The sequence below is a fragment of the Oncorhynchus nerka genome, linkage group LG10, assembly GCF_034236695.1.
Source record: "Oncorhynchus nerka isolate Pitt River linkage group LG10, Oner_Uvic_2.0, whole genome shotgun sequence".
Classification (NCBI taxonomy): Eukaryota; Metazoa; Chordata; class Actinopteri; order Salmoniformes; family Salmonidae; genus Oncorhynchus; species Oncorhynchus nerka.
In genome coordinates this window covers 6,825,671-6,845,610 of record NC_088405.1, presented here as the reverse complement: position 1 = coordinate 6,845,610, position 19,940 = coordinate 6,825,671, and the positions used below count along the sequence as shown (strand labels likewise).

General features: G+C 50.2%; 1 protein-coding gene across 1 annotated transcript in view; it reads right to left on the bottom strand.

Annotated features, from left to right (window-relative positions):
- LOC135573611 (formin-2-like) overlaps window positions 1-19,940 on the bottom strand; it is a 164,509-nt gene that overhangs the window by 127,333 nt on the left and 17,236 nt on the right. The window contains 2 exon segments of the mRNA XM_065022872.1: window positions 1,096-1,268; window positions 17,875-19,940. Coding sequence (XP_064878944.1) covers window positions 1,096-1,268; window positions 17,875-19,940 — 2,239 coding nt within the window.

Below are 19,940 nucleotides of genomic sequence, written 5' to 3'. Positions count from 1 at the left end.
CGTTCTGAGACAGTCAGTCATTAGGTCTACGTGTGGGCTACTGTACTGCGTCAGTCAGTCATTAGGTCTACGTGTAGGCTACTGTACTGCGACAGTCAGTCATTAGGTCTACGTGTAGGCTACTGTACTGCCGTTCTGAGACAGTCAGTCATTAGGTCTACCTATAGCCTGAATTGATGCATCCACTGTTGTCCAAACGCGCCTCGGTCTCCGCCTTGACAATGTGTAAGTGTTCTCCTCAAACCACAACCCCATTTGGAGTGTAAACCACCCGGTTTCCAGTCAATTCACTCATTCGTCCCGCGGCTGACATGCAGTAATGTTAACGGTGTAGCAGACGACCAGACGATAGTATTTCTTTTTAACATGTAGTGTTAATTGTGATGGGCTCAAGTTTTATGGTTACGGCGCCCCACTTTATTATACCAAGACGCCGTACCAGACCGCCTTACTTTCATCCCCGAGTGTAATGGTAACAGAAGACTGCTGTGTGCTGCAGACTGATGCAGAGACCCAGCATGACAGCGATGATAAGGTGGTACTCGGGTTACAAAAGGCTGCTGGGAAATGTAGTCCAACCACGACACACTGGGCAGATGGTGTGTGTGCGCGTGTCAGAGCTCTTTGAAGACACCATCACATCACAGCCAAAAGACATGCCAACCAATCACCTCCAACAACACAGATAACATCATCCCTCCAAATGGGAATATGCTAATTTTAAGAGACTGAACCAGGGGAATATTTACTGTCTAACATACTGAATATCAACACAAGGGGACTGAACCAAGGGTCTCTCCAGGAACAGGGCTGGAATTAAAACCTACAGGAGGGTCTCTCTCCAGGAACAGGGTTGGAATTAAAACCTACAGGAGGGTCTCTCTCCAGGAACAGGGCTGGAATTAAAACCTACAGGAGGGTCTCTCTCCAGGAACAGGGCTGGAATTAAAACCTACAGGAGGGTCTCTCTCCAGGAAAAGGGTTGAAGGCCCTGGTATAGGATATGACTCACGTGGAACAGGGTTGAAAGGCCCTGGTATAGGATATGACTCACGTGGAACAGGGTTGAAGGCCCTGGTATAGGATATGACTCACGTGGAACTTGCATGGCGCAGCGAGTTGTGGGTTGGACCCTCCTATTGTGTCTCTGAAGCAGTCAGTGAAGGGTAGTAACAGACCCATGGCCAGAATCCGAGAACACAGCTTCTCAGCTTCCTCCGGCTGGGCATCTTCCTGTTGTAGGAACAACTTCTCTAGGAGAGTACGACCTGGAGGTAGAGAGAGAGAGACATCAATATTACTACAGTAACAACTTCTCTAGGAGAGTACGACCAGGAGGTAGAGACATCAATATTACTACAGTCTAACAACTTCTCTAGGAGAGTACGACCTGGAGGTAGAGAGAGAGAGACATCAATATTACTACAGTCTAACAACTTCTCTAGGAGAGTACGACCTGGAGGTAGAGACATCAATATTACTACAGTCTAACAACTTCTCTAGGAGAGTACGACCTGGAGGTAGAGACATCAATATTACTACAGTCTAACAACTTCTCTAGGAGAGTACGACCTGGAGGTAGAGACATCAATATTACTACTGTCTAACAACTTCTCTAGGAGAGTACGACCTGGAGGTAGAGACATCAATATTACTACAGTAGACTTAGAGTCAACCAGACATACGTGTGTGTGTGTGTTATATATATATATATATATATTTTAAAAACACGGCCCTTTTTCAGGACCCTGTCATTCAAAGATCATTCATAAAAATCCAAATAACTTCACAGATCTTCATTGTAAAGGGTTTAAACACTGTTTCCCTGCTTGTTCAATGAACCATAAACAATTAATGAACATGCACCTGTGGAACGGTCGTTAAGACACCAACAGCTTACAGACGGTAGGCAATTAAGGTCACAGTTATGAATATTTAGGACACTAAAGAGGCCTTTCAACTGACTTGAAAAACACCAACAGAAAGATGCCCAGGGTCCCTGCTCATCTGTGTGAACGTGCCTTAGGCATGCTGCAAGGAGGCATGAGGACTGCAGATGTGGCCAGGGCAATATATTGCAATGTCCGTACTGTGAGACACATAAGACCGCGCTACAGGGAGACATGACGGACAGCTGATCGTCCTCGCAGTGGCAGAACACACACTGCACAGGATCGGTACATCTGAACATCATACCTGCGGGACAGGTACAGGAAAGCAACAACTGCTGGAGTTTCACCAGGAACGCACAATCCCTCCATCAGTGCTCAGACTGTCCACATTGGGCTGAGAGAGGCTGGACTGAGGGCTTGTAGGCCTGTTGTAAGGCAGGTCCTCACCAGACATCACCGACAACAGCATCGTCTATGGGCACAAACCCACCATTGCTGGACCAGACTGGACTGGCAAAGTGCTCTTCACTGACGAGTCGCGGTTTTGTCTAACCAGGTGTGATGGTCGGATTTACGTTTATCATCGAAGGAATGAGCGTTACACCGAGGCCTGTACACTGGAGCGGGATCGAGTTGGAGGTAGAGGGTCTGTCATGGTCTGGGGCGGTGTGTCACAGCATCATCGGACTGAGCTTGTCGTCATTGCAGGCAATCTCAACACTGTGCGTTACAGGGAAGACATCCTCCTCCCTCATGTGGTACCCTTCCTGCAGGCTCATCCTGACATGACCCCTCCAGCATGACAATGCCACCCGCCATACTGCTCGTTCTGTGCGTGACTTCCTACAAGACAGGAATGTCAGTGTTCTGCCATGGCCAGCGAAGACCCCGGATATAAATCCCATTGAGCACTTTTGGGACCTGTTGGATCGGAGGGTGAGGGCTAGGGCCTGTCATGACGTTGGCCTGGGGGTAGGTTTATGACAATCATAAATACCTCTCCCCCCTTTTTCCTCGCTCTAACCTACTGATGTGACATTTAAAAATCCCTTGGTTAACATAGAGATTCTGGGAACATCAGAAGGGGGGATGAACTATATTCTGGTACAATTGAACATATGCAGTGGTACTTAATGAATATGATGTCAGTTCGGTTGTCATCTGAGACATTCTCATCAATGATAGGATGACATAAACTCTACAGTGGAAAGTACGCACATTGTAGTTATTGAATTCACATGGAATTGTTATTCAATTTAAAATGTTTGAATATAAAATTATTGGTGAAAAGATTCAATGTAATTTTAGCTTCCAAATGAGAGATGTGGGTTTTCATAAGGTTAGGGCTCTGCTCAATCAGTGGCCATCCCCTGTGAAGAAGCTGTTTAGGTCAGTGATCTCTGTTCTGATGTTCAGAAGCTGTTTAGGTCAGTGATCTCTGTTCTGATGTCCAGAAGCTGTTTAGGTCAGTGATCTCTGTTCTGATGTTCAGAAGCTGTTTAGGTCAGTGATCTCTGCTCAATCAGTGGCCATCCCCTGTGAAGAGACATGGGCTGTAAACTATGAAAACCTTCTCCCGCCACTATATGCCTTGACGAAAATGTAATCTGTTCCGAGGATGTGAGGACATTAAAAGGACTAACATAGGATGTCCATACGTTAAAAGGACTAACATGTCCTGTTCCTGGTACATTAGGATGACGATCCAATGTCTGAATGGTTCAGATAATAACTACAGAATGAAGCAAACCTCAGCGTGAGCTTTGGTTGCGAATGGTATGAACTTTGAACTCTTATCCACTACAGAAGTGATACCTGCTAGCCGTTGAGGTAGCAACAGCAGCTGAAAACGTGGGCTAGGAAAGAACAGACAGAGTATCCCGCCTGCCACACAATGACGTTACTACAACGTTTCCCGTTCACCACCAGAGACACTCTTCAAAGGACAAAGAACTCGGTTTGGCAACTTCCATCTACCACCAACCTACCGAAGCGCAGCTCAGAGTAAATATTTATTTCCTTTTCCAAATTGCTGGTAATTTAGAATGCATAAGATACTGTATTTACGAAGCACAGCTTCTCCCTTTGTCCCTCAGTCTTCCCGCTCTTTCACTCAAACCTAGCCCCTTTTCTTTGTGTAACCAGCTGTTCCGCCCGCTAGGGACGTTTTCCTTTATGACATAATTTGTAATCAAGGTATGATTTAATTATGTGTATATGTAATTCTGTGTGATTAGTTAGGTATTTAGTAAATAAATAATTAAACCCAATGTTGTATTGCTGATTCAACTTGTTATCCAGGGTTTGTGAAGATAACCAAGAATTTACAACTTTCAGATGGGACGGACATAAGGTGACGATTAATATTGACTGCTATTGACGTAAAATATTACTAGGTCTTTAAGAGTTTATTCGGAAGTTAACTGCTCTATAAATATATTGTGGAGCCCCGACTTTCTAGTTAAATACATTTACATAATTAGCTCAATCAGGTAATATTAATTACAGAGAAAGGATTTTATAGACCGGCATGTCATATCACTTAATCCGGCAAAGACACGACAGGCCCCCTCAGAAATGTCTGGGAACTTGCAGGTGCCTTGGTGAAAGAGTGGGGTAACATCTCACAACAAGAACTGGAAAATCTGGTGCAGTCCATGAGGAGGAGAAGCACTGCAGTACTTAATGCAGCTGGTGGCTACACCAGATGCTTACTGTTACTTTTGACCCCCCCCCTTGTTTAGGGTCACATTTGTCCAGTTTGTCTCAGTTGTTGTATGTTCATACAAATATTTACACATGTTAAGTTTGCTGAAAATAAACACAGTTGACAGTGAGAGGACATTTTTTTTTGGTGAGTATCTCTTTTCCTTCCTCCTCCCATGGCACTTCAACTTGACAGCGTGTTAAATGAATAAAGTAAGGTGAGACTTCTTTAGTGCTGATAACAGTCTGCCGCCAGCCAGAACAGTCTGCCGCCAGCCAGAACAGTCTGCCGCCAGCCAGAACAGTCTGCCGCCAGCCAGAACAGTCTGCCGCCATGGTGGCGACGTCAGAATAGTCTATATAGAATCCTGTAAAACACTAGCAGCAATCCTACATTCCAGAAGTAAGGAATAGAGAAGAAAATGTTTTACATATCCCGCCTAAAGGTTCTAGAGCCATCCCCGCCTAAAGGTTCTAGAGCCATCCCCGCCTAAAGGTTCTAGAGCCACCCCGCCTAAAGGTTCTAGAGTCATCCCCGCCTAAAGGTTCTAGAGCCATCCCCGCCTAAAGGTTCTAGAGCCATCCCCGCCTAAAGGTTCTAGAGCCATCCCGCTTAAAGGATTTTAGGATGGTGGGAGGAGACTGGAATGGAAGAACACTGTATATAGAGAGGCACATTCCCTGAAGGATAACATCCATATAACAGAAACCCAAAAGCCAAAATGGCAACCAGCCACATGGTGATATCGACATGCATCTTAACACGAGCACAAACACACAACAAAGTGAATGGATAGACGAGGCTCTAGTTATGTCCTCTCCTCTGTCATCAGTCCTGTCTGTGTCTCCAGTTCAGTAGAGCTGCTGAACCAACAGGGCTAAATATATTACAGCTGGCCCGTTAGTTAATATGGACAGAACTAATGAATGGCCTTTTAAAAAACGCCACCACTGGTTGTCATGACACCCAAGCTACATCTGAAATGGCACCCTGTTCCCTATGTAGTGCACTACATTTGACCAGGAATCATAGGGTTCCAGTCAACAGTAGTGTTCTATATAGGTAATAGGGCTCTGGTCAACAGTAGTGTTCTATATAGGTAATAGGGCTCTGGTCAACAGTAGTGTTCTATATAGGGAATAGGGCTCTGGTCAACAGTAGTGTTCTATATAGGGAATAGGGCTCTGGTCAACAGTAGTGTTCTATGTAGGGAATAGGGCTCTGGTCAACAGTAGTGTTCTATGTAGGGAATAGGGCTCTGGTCAACAGTAGTGTTCTATATAGGGAATAGGGCACTGGTCAACAGTAGTGTTCTATATAGGGAATAGGGCTCTGGTCAACAGTAGTGTTCTATATAGGGAATAGGGCTCTGGTCAACAGTAGTGTTCTATATAGGGAATAGGGCTCTGGTCAACAGTAGTGTTCTATATAGGGAATAGGGCTCTGGTCAACAGTAGTGTTCTATATAGGGAATAGGGCTCTGGTCAACAGTAGTGATCTATATAGGGAATAGGGCTCTGGTCAACAGTAGTGTTCTATATAGGGAATAGGGCTCTGGTCAACAGTAGTGTACTATATAGGGAATAGGGCTCTGGTCAACAGTAGTGTTCTATATAGGGAATAGGGCTCTGGTCAACAGTAGTGTTCTATATAGGGAATAGGGCTCTGGTCAACAGTAGTGATCTATATAGGGAATAGGGCTCTGGTCAACAGTAGTGTTCTATATAGGGAATAGGGCTCTGGTCAACAGTAGTGTTCTATATAGGGAATAGGGCTCTGGTCAACAGTAGTGTTCTATATAGGGAATAGGGCTCTGGTCAACAGTAGTGTTCTATATAGGGAATAGGGCTCTGGTCAACAGTAGTGTACTATATAGGGAATAGGGCTCTGGTCAACGGTAGTGTACTATATAGGGAATAGGGGGCCATTAGAGACTAAGTCAAAATAAGACTACTAAAGAGGCAATGATTCATGGCCTATCTTCACCCCTGGTTGTCATGACACCCCGATATTATGGGATATGATCTGGGGCCTATTCAGGACGATGTACCAATACAGGCCTTTCAGATAGAATTGTATGACGAAGAGCAGATCGACTGTCAGACAGAATAGGGAATCATATCATCAGATCCTTTCATTGTATTTCTATCTACAGTTCAGAACATCACTAAATTCCTCACTGGTAAGCAGCATTTTGGGTCGCTGATGAAGTAGCTACAGCACTCCTGAAGTAATTCAAAGACGCCCATTCTGAGGATTAGAGTCAGAATAACATTCTACAGTAGCTGGCAGGAGAAGAGAAGGGGGGGGGAGCGTGGAGAAGTAAAGATTTAGAGAGGAGAGCAGTTCTAATATTAGAGGGGTGAGTAAAAGAGCTGCTCATGAACTGTGTGGAGACCGACAGTGAAACGCTCCGACGGGTGGAGACCGACAGTGAAACGCCACCACGGGTGGAGACCGACAGTGAAACGCTCAGAGGGGTGGAGACCGACAGTGAGACGCTCCGACGGGTGGAGACCGCCAGTGAAACGCTCCGACGGGTGGAGACCGACAGTGAAACGCTCCGACGGGTGGAGACCGACAGTGAAACGCCACCAACGGGTGGAGACCGACAGTGAAACGCCACCGACGGGTGGAGACCGACAGTGAAACGCCACCAACGGGTGGAGACCGACAGTGAAACGCCACCAACGGGTGGAGACCGACAGTGAAACGCCACCGACGGGTGGAGACCGACAGTGAAACGCCACCGACGGGTGGAGACCGACAGTGAAACGCCACCAACGGGTGGAGACCGACAGTGAGACGCTCCGAAGGGTGGAGACCGACAGTGAAATAGCCAAAGACTATGCCCCCTTTGTCGGTGATTGGTCAACAGTAGGGATTCTTCAATGAAGTGTTTGTTGTAATTCAATAACAAATGACTAGTTTAAATGTTGCCCCTTGAGAAATAATGCACCAAGCAGTTAGACAGCAAGACACCCTCCGCAAAAACATCAAATAATTAGATTTCTAATGTTATCTTAGATTCATCCTGACTATTTTGACTAAGTGTACTTGTTGCTACAGGGTCTCAAGTGTGAAAAACAATATTGACTATTTTCTCTCTTGTATTTCGAGCAAAGATATTTTAAGTGTACAAGCACAGACGTTTTTTTCCCTTGCTAGCCAAGATCTGCAAGGATCAAAGAATCTGTCTGCTGACGCCTTAAAAAGGCACCTCACTTCTATTGACGTAATGCAGCATGAAAGCTCTGTCTGTCACCCCCTCCCCCATACACACCATGCTCTGCACAACACACTAATCACCACGTTTCCATGGTGTTGGCTAAGTGTGCGTGTGTGTGTGTGTGTGTTCACACCAACCATAAATGTGCTATCCTGGAGCCAAAGCTCACAGCTCATACAAACTACAAATAAATGAACATCTTGTCATTTCTCAGACTCCTGTCTAGTGACATGCATCAGAAACCCTTTGAAGCACAGACGTAAAACTCATTCCACTGAGTGTCGAGTGTCTGTAGGTTCTCACTCCTCCCTTGTACTTGGTTGATGAATGAAGGTCAGTAATTAGTAAACAACTCCCCCTCACCTGGTGGTTCAGGTCTGAATTGAAGGGAAAGACCAGCAGGCTCTAGGCCCTACATGGAATGAGTTTGACATCCCTGCTTTAAAGCATGAAATATTAACCTTGTCCAGCCAAGACCAGGGACTAGGAGGGACGGACCGACCGAGGGGTCACGACAGGAGGGAGCGGCCGACCGACCGAGGGGGTCACGTCAAGAGGGAGCGACTGGCCACGTCAGGAGGGGAGGGAGGGAGCGACCAACCGAGGGGTCAGGTCAGGAAGGACTCTGTCTCCTGTCACCCTCTCCAGTAGAAACACGTTTAATTTGGTCCGTCCGTCCGAGGGAGAGCTTTTCTCTGTCGTCCATTAGTTCAGAGTTAGAGAACTGAGGCCCAAAACAAAGATCACTGTCCCTCTTCGCCAACTGACCACAACACATCTCAATAGCCACTGCTGTTTGTTTATGCTAAGTACTTAGAGCAGGAATGAACTGTCCAGGCCAAATACTGTCTATCATTCATACTACTGTAGCCACGTCTAGACGGAGTAGTTACTGTAGCCACGTCTAGACGGAGTAGTTACTGTCTAGACAGAGTAGTTACTGTAGCCACGTCTAGACGGAGCAGTTACTGTAGCCACGTCCAGACGGAGCGGTTACTGTAGCCACGTCCAGACGGAGTAGTTACTGTAGCCACGTCTAGACGGAGTAGTTACTGTAGCCACGTCTAGACGGAGTAGTTACTGTAGCTACGTCTAGACGAGTAATTACTGTAGCCACGTCTAGACAAGTAATTACTGTAGCCACGTCTAGAGGGAGTAGTTACCATCTAGATGGAGTAGTTACTGTAGCCACGTCTAGAGGGAGTAGTTACCATCTAGACGGAGTAGTTACTGTAGCCACGTCTAGACGGAGCAGTTACTGTAGCCACGTCTAGACGGAGCGGTTACTGTAGCCACGTCTAGACGGAGTGGTTACCATCTAGATGGAGCAGTTACTGTAGCCACGTCTAGACGGAGCAGTTACTGTAGCCACGTCTAGATGGAGTAGTTACTGTAGCCACGTCTAGACGGAGCAGTTACTGTAGCCACGTCTAGACGGAGCGGTTCCTGTAGCCACGTCTAGACGGAGCAGTTACTGTAGCCACGTCTAGACGGAGTAGTTACCATCTAGATGGAGTAGTTACTGTAGCCACGTCTAGACGGAGCAGTTCCTGTAGCCACGTCTAGACGGAGCAGTTCCTGTAGCCACGTCTAGACGGAGCAGTTCCTGTAGCCACGTCTAGACGGAGCAGTTCCTGTAGCCACGTCTAGAGGAGCAGTTACTGTAGCCACGTCTAGAGGGAGCAGTTACTGTAGCCACGTCTAGACGGAGCGGTTACTGTAGACACGTCTAGACGGAGCAGTTACCATCTAGATGGAGTAGTTACTGTAGCCACGTCTAGACGGAGCAGTTCCTGTAGCCACGTCTAGACGGAGCGGTTACTGTAGCCACGTCTAGACGGAGTGTTACTGTAGCCACGTCTAGACGGAGCGGTTACTGTAGCCACTTCTAGACGGAGCGGTTACTGTAGCCACTTCTAGACGGAGTAGTTACTGTAGCCACGTCTAGACGGAGCAGTTACTGTAGCCACGTCTAGAGGGAGCAGTTACTGTAGCCACGTCTAGACGGAGCGGTTACTGTAGACACGTCTAGACGGAGCAGTTACCATCTAGATGGAGTAGTTACTGTAGCCACGTCTAGACGGAGCAGTTCCTGTAGCCACGTCTAGACGGAGTGTTACTGTAGCCACGTCTAGACGGAGCGGTTACTGTAGCCACTTCTAGACGGAGCGGTTACTGTAGCCACTTCTAGACGGAGTAGTTACTGTAGCCACGTCTAGACGGAGCGGTTACTGTAGCCACGTCTAGACGGAGTGTTACTGTAGCCACGTCTAGACGGAGCGGTTACTGTAGCCACTTCTAGACGGAGCGGTTACTGTAGCCACTTCTAGACGGAGTAGTTACTGTAGCCACGTCTAGACGGAGCAGTTACTGTAGCCACGTCTAGACGGAGCGGTTACTGTAGCCACGTCTAGACGGAGTAGTTACAGTAGCCACGTCTAGACGAGTAGTTACTGTAGCCACGTCTAGACCGAGCAGTTACTGTAGCCACGTCTAGACGGAGCAGTTACTGTAGCCACGTCTAGAGGGAGTAGTTACTGTAGACACGTCTAGAGGGAGTAGTTACCATCTAGATGGAGTAGTTACTGTAGCCACGTCTAGATGGAGTAGTTACTGTAGCCACGTCTAGACGGAGCGGTTACTGTAGCCACGTCTAGACGGAGCGGTTACTGTAGACACGTCTAGAGGGAGTGGTTACTGTAGCCACGTCTAGAGGGAGTAGTTACTGTAGCCACGTCTAGACGGAGTAGTTACTGTAGCCACGTCTAGACGGAGCAGTTACTGTAGCCACGTCTAGACGGAGCAGTTACCATCTAGATGGAGTAGTTACTGTAGCCACGTCTAGACGGAGCGGTTACTGTAGCCACGTCTAGAGGAGTAGTTACTGTAGCCACGTCTAGAGGAGTAGTAACTGTAGCCACGTCTAGAGGGAGTAGTTACTGTAGCCACGTCTAGACGGAGTAGTTACTGTAGCCACGTCTAGACGGAGTAGTTACCATCTAGATGGAGTAGTTACTGTAGCCACGTCTAGACGGAGTAGTTACCATCTAGATGGAGTAGTTACTGTAGCCACGTCTAGAGGAGTAGTTACTGTAGCCACGTCTAGAGGAGTACTTACTGTAGCCACGTCTAGACGGAGCAGTTACTGTAGCCACGTCTAGACGGAGTAGTTACCATCTAGATGGAGTAGTTACTGTAGCCACGTCTAGAGGAGTAGTTACTGTAGCCACGTCTAGAGGAGTAGTTACTGTAGCCACGTCTAGACGGAGTAGTTACCATCTAGATGGAGTAGTTACTGTAGCCACGTCTAGACGGAGTAGTTACCATCTAGATGGAGTAGTTACTGTAGCCACGTCTAGACGGAGTAGTTACCATCTAGATGGAGTAGTTACTGTAGCCACGTCTAGAGGAGTAGTTACTGTAGCCACGTCTAGAGGAGTAGTTACTGTAGCCACGTCTAGACGAGTAGTTACTGTAGCCACGTCTAGACGAGTAGTTACTGTAGCCACGTCTAGACGGAGCGGTTACTGTAGCCACGTCTAGACGGAGTAGTTACTGTAGCCACGTCTAGACGGAGCAGTTACCATCTAGATGGAGTAGTTACTGTAGCCACGTCTAGACGGAGCGGTTACTGTAGCCACGTCTAGACGGAGCGGTTACTGTAGCCACGTCTAGACGGAGCGGTTACTGTAGCCACGTCTAGACGGAGTAGTTACTGTAGCCACGTCTAGACGGAGCAGTTACCATCTAGATGGAGTAGTTACTGTAGCCACGTCTAGACGGAGCGGTTACTGTAGCCACGTCTAGACGGAGCGGTTACTGTAGCCACGTCTAGACGGAGTAGTTACTGTAGCCACGTCTAGACGGAGTAGTTACTGTAGCCACGTCTAGACGGAGCAGTTACCATCTAGATGGAGTAGTTACTGTAGCCACGTCTAGACGGAGCGGTTACTGTAGCCACGTCTAGACGGAGCGGTTACTGTAGCCACGTCTAGACGGAGCAGTTACTGTAGCCACGTCTAGACGGAGTAGTTACTGTAGCCACGTCTAGACGGAGCAGTTACCATCTAGATGGAGTAGTTACTGTAGCCACGTCTAGACGGAGTTACTGTAGCCACGTCTAGACGGAGTAGGTTACTGTAGCCACGTCTAGACGGAGCAGTTACTGTAGCCACGTCTAGACGGAGTAGTTACTGTAGCCACGTCTAGACGGAGCAGTTACCATCTAGATGGAGTAGTTACTGTAGCCACGTCTAGACGGAGCGGTTACTGTAGCCACGTCTAGACGGAGCGGTTACTGTAGCCACATCTAGACGGAGTAGTTACTGTAGCCACGTCTAGACGGAGCGGTTACTGTAGCCACGTCTAGACGGAGCGGTTACTGTAGCCACGTCTAGACGGAGCGGTTACTGTAGCCACGTCTAGACGGAGCGGTTACTGTAGCCACGTCTAGACGGAGCGGTTACTGTAGCCACGTCTAGACGGAGCGGTTACTGTAGCCACGTCTAGACGGAGCGGTTACTGTAGCCACGTCTAGACGGAGCGGTTACTGTAGCCACGTCTAGACGGAGCGGTTACTGTAGCCACGTCTAGACGGAGCGGTTACTGTAGCCACGTCTAGACGGAGCAGTTACTGTAGCCACGTCTAGAGGAGTAGTTACTGTAGCCACGTCTACTGAGCCAGCCACGTCTAGACGGAGCAGTTACTGTAGCCACGTCTACGGAGTAGTTACCATCTAGATGGAGTAGTTACTGTAGCCACGTCTAGAGGAGTAGTTACTGTAGCCACGTCTAGAGGAGTAGTTACTGTAGCCACGTCTAGACGGAGTAGTTACCATCTAGATGGAGTAGTTACTGTAGCCACGTCTAGACGGAGTAGTTACCATCTAGATGGAGTAGTTACTGTAGCCACGTCTAGACGGAGTAGTTACCATCTAGATGGAGTAGTTACTGTAGCCACGTCTAGAGGAGTAGTTACTGTAGCCACGTCTAGAGGAGTAGTTACTGTAGCCACGTCTAGACGGAGTAGTTACTGTAGCCACGTCTAGACGAGTAGTTACTGTAGCCACGTCTAGACGGAGCGGTTACTGTAGCCACGTCTAGACGGAGCAGTTACTGTAGCCACGTCTAGACGGAGCAGTTACCATCTAGATGGAGTAGTTACTGTAGCCACGTCTAGACGGAGCGGTTACTGTAGCCACGTCTAGACGGAGCGGTTACTGTAGCCACGTCTAGACGGAGCGGTTACTGTAGCCACGTCTAGACGGAGTAGTTACTGTAGCCACGTCTAGACGGAGCAGTTACCATCTAGATGGAGTAGTTACTGTAGCCACGTCTAGACGGAGCGGTTACTGTAGCCACGTCTAGACGGAGCGGTTACTGTAGCCACGTCTAGACGGAGCAGTTACTGTAGCCACGTCTAGACGGAGTAGTTACTGTAGCCACGTCTAGACGGAGCAGTTACCATCTAGATGGAGTAGTTACTGTAGCCACGTCTAGACGGAGCGGTTACTGTAGCCACGTCTAGACGGAGCGGTTACTGTAGCCACATCTAGACGGAGCAGTTACTGTAGCCACGTCTAGACGGCGGTTACTGTACCACGTCTAGACGGAGCGGTTACTGTAGCCACGTCTAGACGGAGCGGTTACTGTAGCCACGTCTAGACGGAGCGGTTACTGTAGCCACGTCTAGACGGAGCGGTTACTGTAGCCACGTCTAGACGGAGCGGTTACTGTAGCCACGTCTAGACGGAGCGGTTACTGTAGCCACGTCTAGACGGAGCGGTTACTGTAGCCACGTCTAGACGGAGCAGTTACTGTAGCCACGTCTAGAGGGAGTAGTTACCATCTAGATGGAGTAGTTACTGTAGCCACGTCTAGACGGAGCGGTTACTGTAGCCACGTCTAGACGGAGCGGTTACTGTAGCCACGTCTAGACGGAGCAGTTACTGTAGCCACGTCTAGAGGGAGTAGTTACCATCTAGATGGAGTAGTTACTGTAGCCACGTCTAGACGGAGCGGTTACTGTAGCCACGTCTAGACGGAGCGGTTACTGTAGCCACGTCTAGACGGAGCAGTTACTGTAGCCACGTCTAGACGGAGCAGTTACCATCTAGATGGAGTAGTTACTGTAGCCACGTCTAGACGGAGCGGTTACTGTAGCCACGTCTAGACGGAGCGGTTACTGTAGCCACGTCTAGACGGAGCGGTTACTGTAGCCACGTCTAGACGGAGCGGTTACTGTAGCCACGTCTAGACGGAGCGGTTACTGTAGCCACGTCTAGACGGAGCGGTTACTGTAGCCACGTCTAGACGGAGCGGTTACTGTAGCCACGTCTAGACGGAGCGGTTACTGTAGCCACGTCTAGACGGAGCGGTTACTGTAGCCACGTCTAGACGGAGCGGTTACTGTAGCCACGTCTAGACGGAGCGGTTACTGTAGCCACGTCTAGACGGAGCGGTTACTGTAGCCACGTCTAGACGGAGCGGTTACTGTAGCCACGTCTAGACGGAGCGGTTACTGTAGCCACGTCTAGACGGAGCGGTTACTGTAGCCACGTCTAGACGGAGCGGTTACTGTAGCCACGTCTAGACGGAGCGGTTACTGTAGCCACGTCTAGACGGAGCGGTTACTGTAGCCACGTCTAGACGGAGCGGTTACTGTAGCCACGTCTAGACGGAGCGGTTACTGTAGCCACGTCTAGACGGAGCGGTTACTGTAGCCACGTCTAGACGGAGCGGTTACTGTAGCCACGTCTAGACGGAGCGGTTACTGTAGCCACGTCTAGACGGAGCGGTTACTGTAGCCACGTCTAGACGGAGCGGTTACTGTAGCCACGTCTAGACGGAGCGGTTACTGTAGCCACGTCTAGACGGAGCGGTTACTGTAGCCACGTCTAGACGGAGCGGTTACTGTAGCCACGTCTAGACGGAGCGGTTACTGTAGCCACGTCTAGACGGAGCGGTTACTGTAGCCACGTCTAGACGGAGCGGTTACTGTAGCCACGTCTAGACGGAGCGGTTACTGTAGCCACGTCTAGACGGAGCGGTTACTGTAGCCACGTCTAGACGGAGCGGTTACTGTAGCCACGTCTAGACGGAGCGGTTACTGTAGCCACGTCTAGACGGAGCGGTTACTGTAGCCACGTCTAGACGGAGCGGTTACTGTAGCCACGTCTAGACGGAGCGGTTACTGTAGCCACGTCTAGACGGAGCGGTTACTGTAGCCACGTCTAGACGAGTAGTTACTGTAGCAACGTCCAGACGGAGCAGTTACTGTAGCCACGTCTAGACGGAGCAGTTACTGTAGCCACGTCTAGACGAGTAGTTACTGTAGCCACGTCTAGACGAGTAGTTACTGTAGCCACGTCTAGACGAGTAGTTACTGTAGCCACGTCTAGAGGAGTAGTTACTGTAGCCACGTCTAGAGGAGTGGTTACTGTAGCCACGTCTAGAGGAGTGGTTACTGTAGCCACGTCTAGATGAGTAGTTACCATCTAGACAGACTAGTTAAGTAGTAGTTACTGTCTAGATGGACTAGTTAAGTAGTAGTTACTGTCTAGATGGACTAGTTAAGTAGTAGTTACTGTCTAGATGGACTAGTTAAGTAGTAGTTACTGTCTAGATGGACTAGTTAAGTAGTAGTTACTGTCTAGATGGACTAGTTAAGTAGTAGTTACTGTCTAGATGGACTAGTTAAGTAGTAGTTACTGTCTAGATGGACTAGTTAAGTAGTAGTTACTGTCTAGATGGACTAGTTAAGTAGTAGTTACTGTCTAGATGGACTAGTTAAGTAGTAGTTACTGTCTAGATGGACTAGTTAAGTAGTAGTTACTGTCTAGATGGAATAGTTAGCACATCCTAGACATTTAAACATCTAAAATAGACAGGAGAAAATAACATTGAAATAACCAGGTGGATAATTATACTCATTGCTTGATTGCTATTCAGAAAAGACTCATGAATATTGTGAACATGGGTAAGATGAGAACTTCAAGTGTGCTGCTTGAAACAAGGACAGAGTGAGAGAAACCCCTTAACACAGCAGCTACCCTACACTGTAGTCACCCAACAGTGGCTAGCCTCCACACTGTAGTCCCACAACAGCAGCTACCCTACACTGTAGTCCCACAACAGTGGCTAGCCTCAACACTGTAGCCCACACACACTGTAGTCCCACAACAGCAGCTACCCTACACTGTAGTCCCCCAACAGTGGCTAGCCTCAACACTGTAGTCCCACAACAGTGGCTAGCCTCAACACTGTAGCCCACACACACTGTAGTCCCACAACAGCAGCTACCCTACACTGTAGTCCCCCAACAGTGGCTAGCCTCAACACTGTAGTCCCACAACAGCAGCTAGCCTCAACACTGTAGTCCCACAACAGCAGCTAGCCTCAACACTGTAGTCCCACAACAGCGGCTAGCCTCAACACTGTAGTCCCACAACAGTGGCTAGCCTCAACACTGTAGTCCCACAACAGTGGCTAGCCTCAACACTGTAGCCCACACACACTGTAGTCCCACAACAGCAGCTAGCCTCCACACTGTAGTCCCACAACAGCAGCTAGCCTCCACACTGTAGTCCCACAACAGCAGCTAGCCTCCACACTGTAGTCCCACAACAGTGGCTAGCCTCAACACTGTAGCCCACACACACTGTAGTCCCACAACAGCAGCTAGCCTCCACACTGTAGTCCCACAACAGCAGCTAGCCTACACACTGTAGTCCCACAACAGCAGCTAGCCTACACACTGTAGTCCCACAACAGCAGCTAGCCTCCACACTGTAGTCCCACAACAGCAGCTAGCCTACACACTGTAGTCCCACAACAGCGGCTAGCCTACACACTGTAGTCCCCCAACAGCGGCTAGCCTACACACTGTAGTCCCACAACAGCAGCTAGCCTACACACTGTAGTCCCACAACAGCAGCTAGCCGACACACTGTAGTCCCACAACAGCGGCTAGCCTACACACTGTAGTCCCCCAACAGCGGCTAGCCTACACATTGTAGTCCCACAACAGCAGCTAGCCTACACACTGTAGTCCCACAACAGCAGCTAGCCGACACACTGTAGTCCCACAACAGCTGATGCAGGACGACGCTCTTGTACTTTATTCCATTATTTAACTAGGCATGCCAGTTAATTTAAGAACAAATTCTTATTTACAATGACGGCCTACCGGGTGGACAGTGGGTTTACTGCCTTGTTCAGGGGCAGAACGACCGATTTTTACCTTGTCAGCTAGGGGATTCGATTACTGGCCCGACGCTCTAACCACTAGACTACCTGCCGCCCCTCCACTCTAACCACTAGGCTACCTGCCGCCCCTCCACTCTAACCACTAGGCTACCTGCCGCCCCTCCACTCTAACCACTAGGCTACCTGCCGCCCCTCCACTCTAACCACTAGGCTACCTGCCGCCCCTCCACTCTAACCACTAGGCTACCTGCCGCCCCTCCACTCTAACCACTAGGCTACCTGCCGCCCCTCCACTCTAACCACTAGGCTACCCTGCTACCTGCCCCTCCACTCTAACCACTAGGCTACCTGCCGCCCCTCCACTCTAACCACTAGGCTACCTGCCGCCCCTCCACTCTAACCACTAGGCTACCTGCCGCCCCTCCACTCTAACCACTAGGCTACCTGCCGCCCCTCCACTCTAACCACTAGGCTACCCTCCACTCTAACCACTAGGCTACGCCCCTCCACTCTAACCACTAGGCTACCCTGCCGCCCCTCCACTCTAACCACTAGACTACCTGCCGCCCCTCCACTCTAACCACTAGGCTACCTGCCGCCCCTCCACTCTAACTACTAGGCTACCTGCCGCCCCTCCACTCTAACCACTAGGCTACCTGCCGCCCCTCCACTCTAACCACTAGGCTACCTGCCGCCCCATTACAATACCCTGTCCCTTATACAGAGCGATTTATATATTTAGGTACTTTTTCCCATCACAACATAAAAATAAAACAAATCAAAAACTTGTGAAAGAGGCCTTTGGAGAGTCCCTGTGAAAATAAAGGAATAAAACTCACCGGTGAAGATGTCGTGGAAGCTACAGGTAGACACGTGTCCGGCGGAGGATCTCCGTGTGGCACACAGGGGCTGACTGCCCCCCCTCAGCCTGTCCTCCGACCCTCCGTACCCCTCCAGGTAGTCTGCTGATCCTGCCTTGATGGGGCGCTCCCTGTCCAGCTCCTCGGTCCAGTCCGCGGACCAGCTGAGGGGACCTGCGATGCTGTGGGAGCGCTGTCGTCTAACCCTCCACTTCTCGGTGCGGTGTCCCAGGTCGTGGCAGCGCTGGCGGAACAAGGGGCTCCGTGAGGGCGAGGTGCCTGGGGAGCCAGAGAGTTGCCTGGTGGTGGTCTTGACGTAAGACGGGTAAATGGGAGGGTAGGGTTTGACTGTGGGGCTGGTGCCTGAGGAAGAGTGGTTGTAGGATGGAAGGGTGGAGGTCAGGGTGGACTTGAGGAGACGCATGGCCAGGCTAGGGCTCTCCTGAGAGGGCCAAGGGGAGAAGGACACGCTGCTCTTCCTTCTCTGGGTGATCAGAGGGTCGTCGGCAGGCTCAGAGCACCTCAGATCCCCCCTGCTAAGACACTCCAGGGACTCAACGCTGACTGCAGCCCCCACCCCTGCCCCCACCCAGTCCCCCACCCTCCCCTCTTCCTCGGAGGCATTGCCAGAGCTCAGGTCTATGTCCTCGTGGCTCGTGGTCGCATCACTGTGACTAAGGCTCTCGGCTGACAGGGGAGGCATGTCCAGGTCATTCTCCTCCTCCTCCTCCTCCCCTTCCTCCACCTCCTCCAACACCTCCTTCTCCTCTCTGAGAGGAGACTCTACAGCGCTCTCAAAGGAGGCTGTGAGGTCTGGGAAGCTGGTAGCGCTGGTTGTCTTGGTAACATGGCCGTTCGTCTGGGCAGTGGGGGGCTGAGAGAGGGGCTGAGTGTTACCGTTAACCTCCTGGCAGCTCAATGCCTCCTCCGCCTGCTCCTCCTCCTGCTCCTTTGTCCCAGAGAAAGAGGAGGCACAAAGGGCTGGTTCTGTTTCAGCCCCTCTCAACTCCCAGTTGAGTTCCTCTGTAGCAGTGGTAGCTCCCCTCTCCTCCTCCTCCTCCTCCACCACCGCCTCCTCCTCCTCCTCCTCCTCCTCCCCATCCAGAGACGGTTTAGAAAGCAGGCCATTCTCCCGGCCAGTGACGGGGGCTGCCTCTGGGGCAGAGAGAGGCTCCGGTGGAGGGGTTTGTTCAGTGGGACTGGGGGTAGTTATAACCTCGTCAGACCTCTGTTTCCTCCACCCTCCTCCCCAACCCAGCTCTTCACTCAGCTCAGCGGTGGAGATAATCACCCCCTGCTGTAGTCTAATAGCCTGCTGGATGTCGGCTAGCAGGTCCTCTTGTTCTGCAGCTGAGTGAAAGCTATAGATGTCCGGGTCTGAACCAGAGCTGCTCCTCTTTCTCTGTTCAACCTCCCCCTGCTGGTCTGGAACAGTGTCCGCGGTCGCCCCCGTGGGCTGCCGGCTCTCCCCAGTGGGCTGCCGGCTCTCCCCAGTGGGCTGCCGGCTCTCCCCAGTGGGCTGCCGGCTCTCCCCCGTGATACAACCATGACTCCTAGCACCATGCCCATCACCAGGCTCTGCTAGTCCCTCGGTGTCAGATTGGCCCAGCTCGTCAGCTGACAGAGAGAGATCTGGTGTTTTGGTGTGAGCAGAGTGAGCGGAGTCCAGCTCGTTCTGAGACGACAACACATCCTCCCTGGATCCCCCTGTCGATCCCTTCCCCTTTAGATTCTTCCTCTTCCTGATAGAGAACACAGACGATTTAGACTCCTTCTTATTCTTCTTCTCCTCTCCTCCTCCTTTGCCATGTTTTCCGTGTGATTTCTTGCCGTGGTGAAATCCTTTGTTTGTGCCGTCAGCGTGACGGGGCTCCCCGGTGGTATGTTCCGCTGCGTCCTGTCCGTATCCGTCCCCCTCTTTCCCCTTCTTCTGCTTCCCCTCCTGGTTCCCCATGATGCTGAATCTCAGCCTCCACCTCAGTCTGGCGCCGAGACTCAGGCCATGTCTTTGAAAACAGCTGCCATTTTCTCTGCTGCTCCTCCGT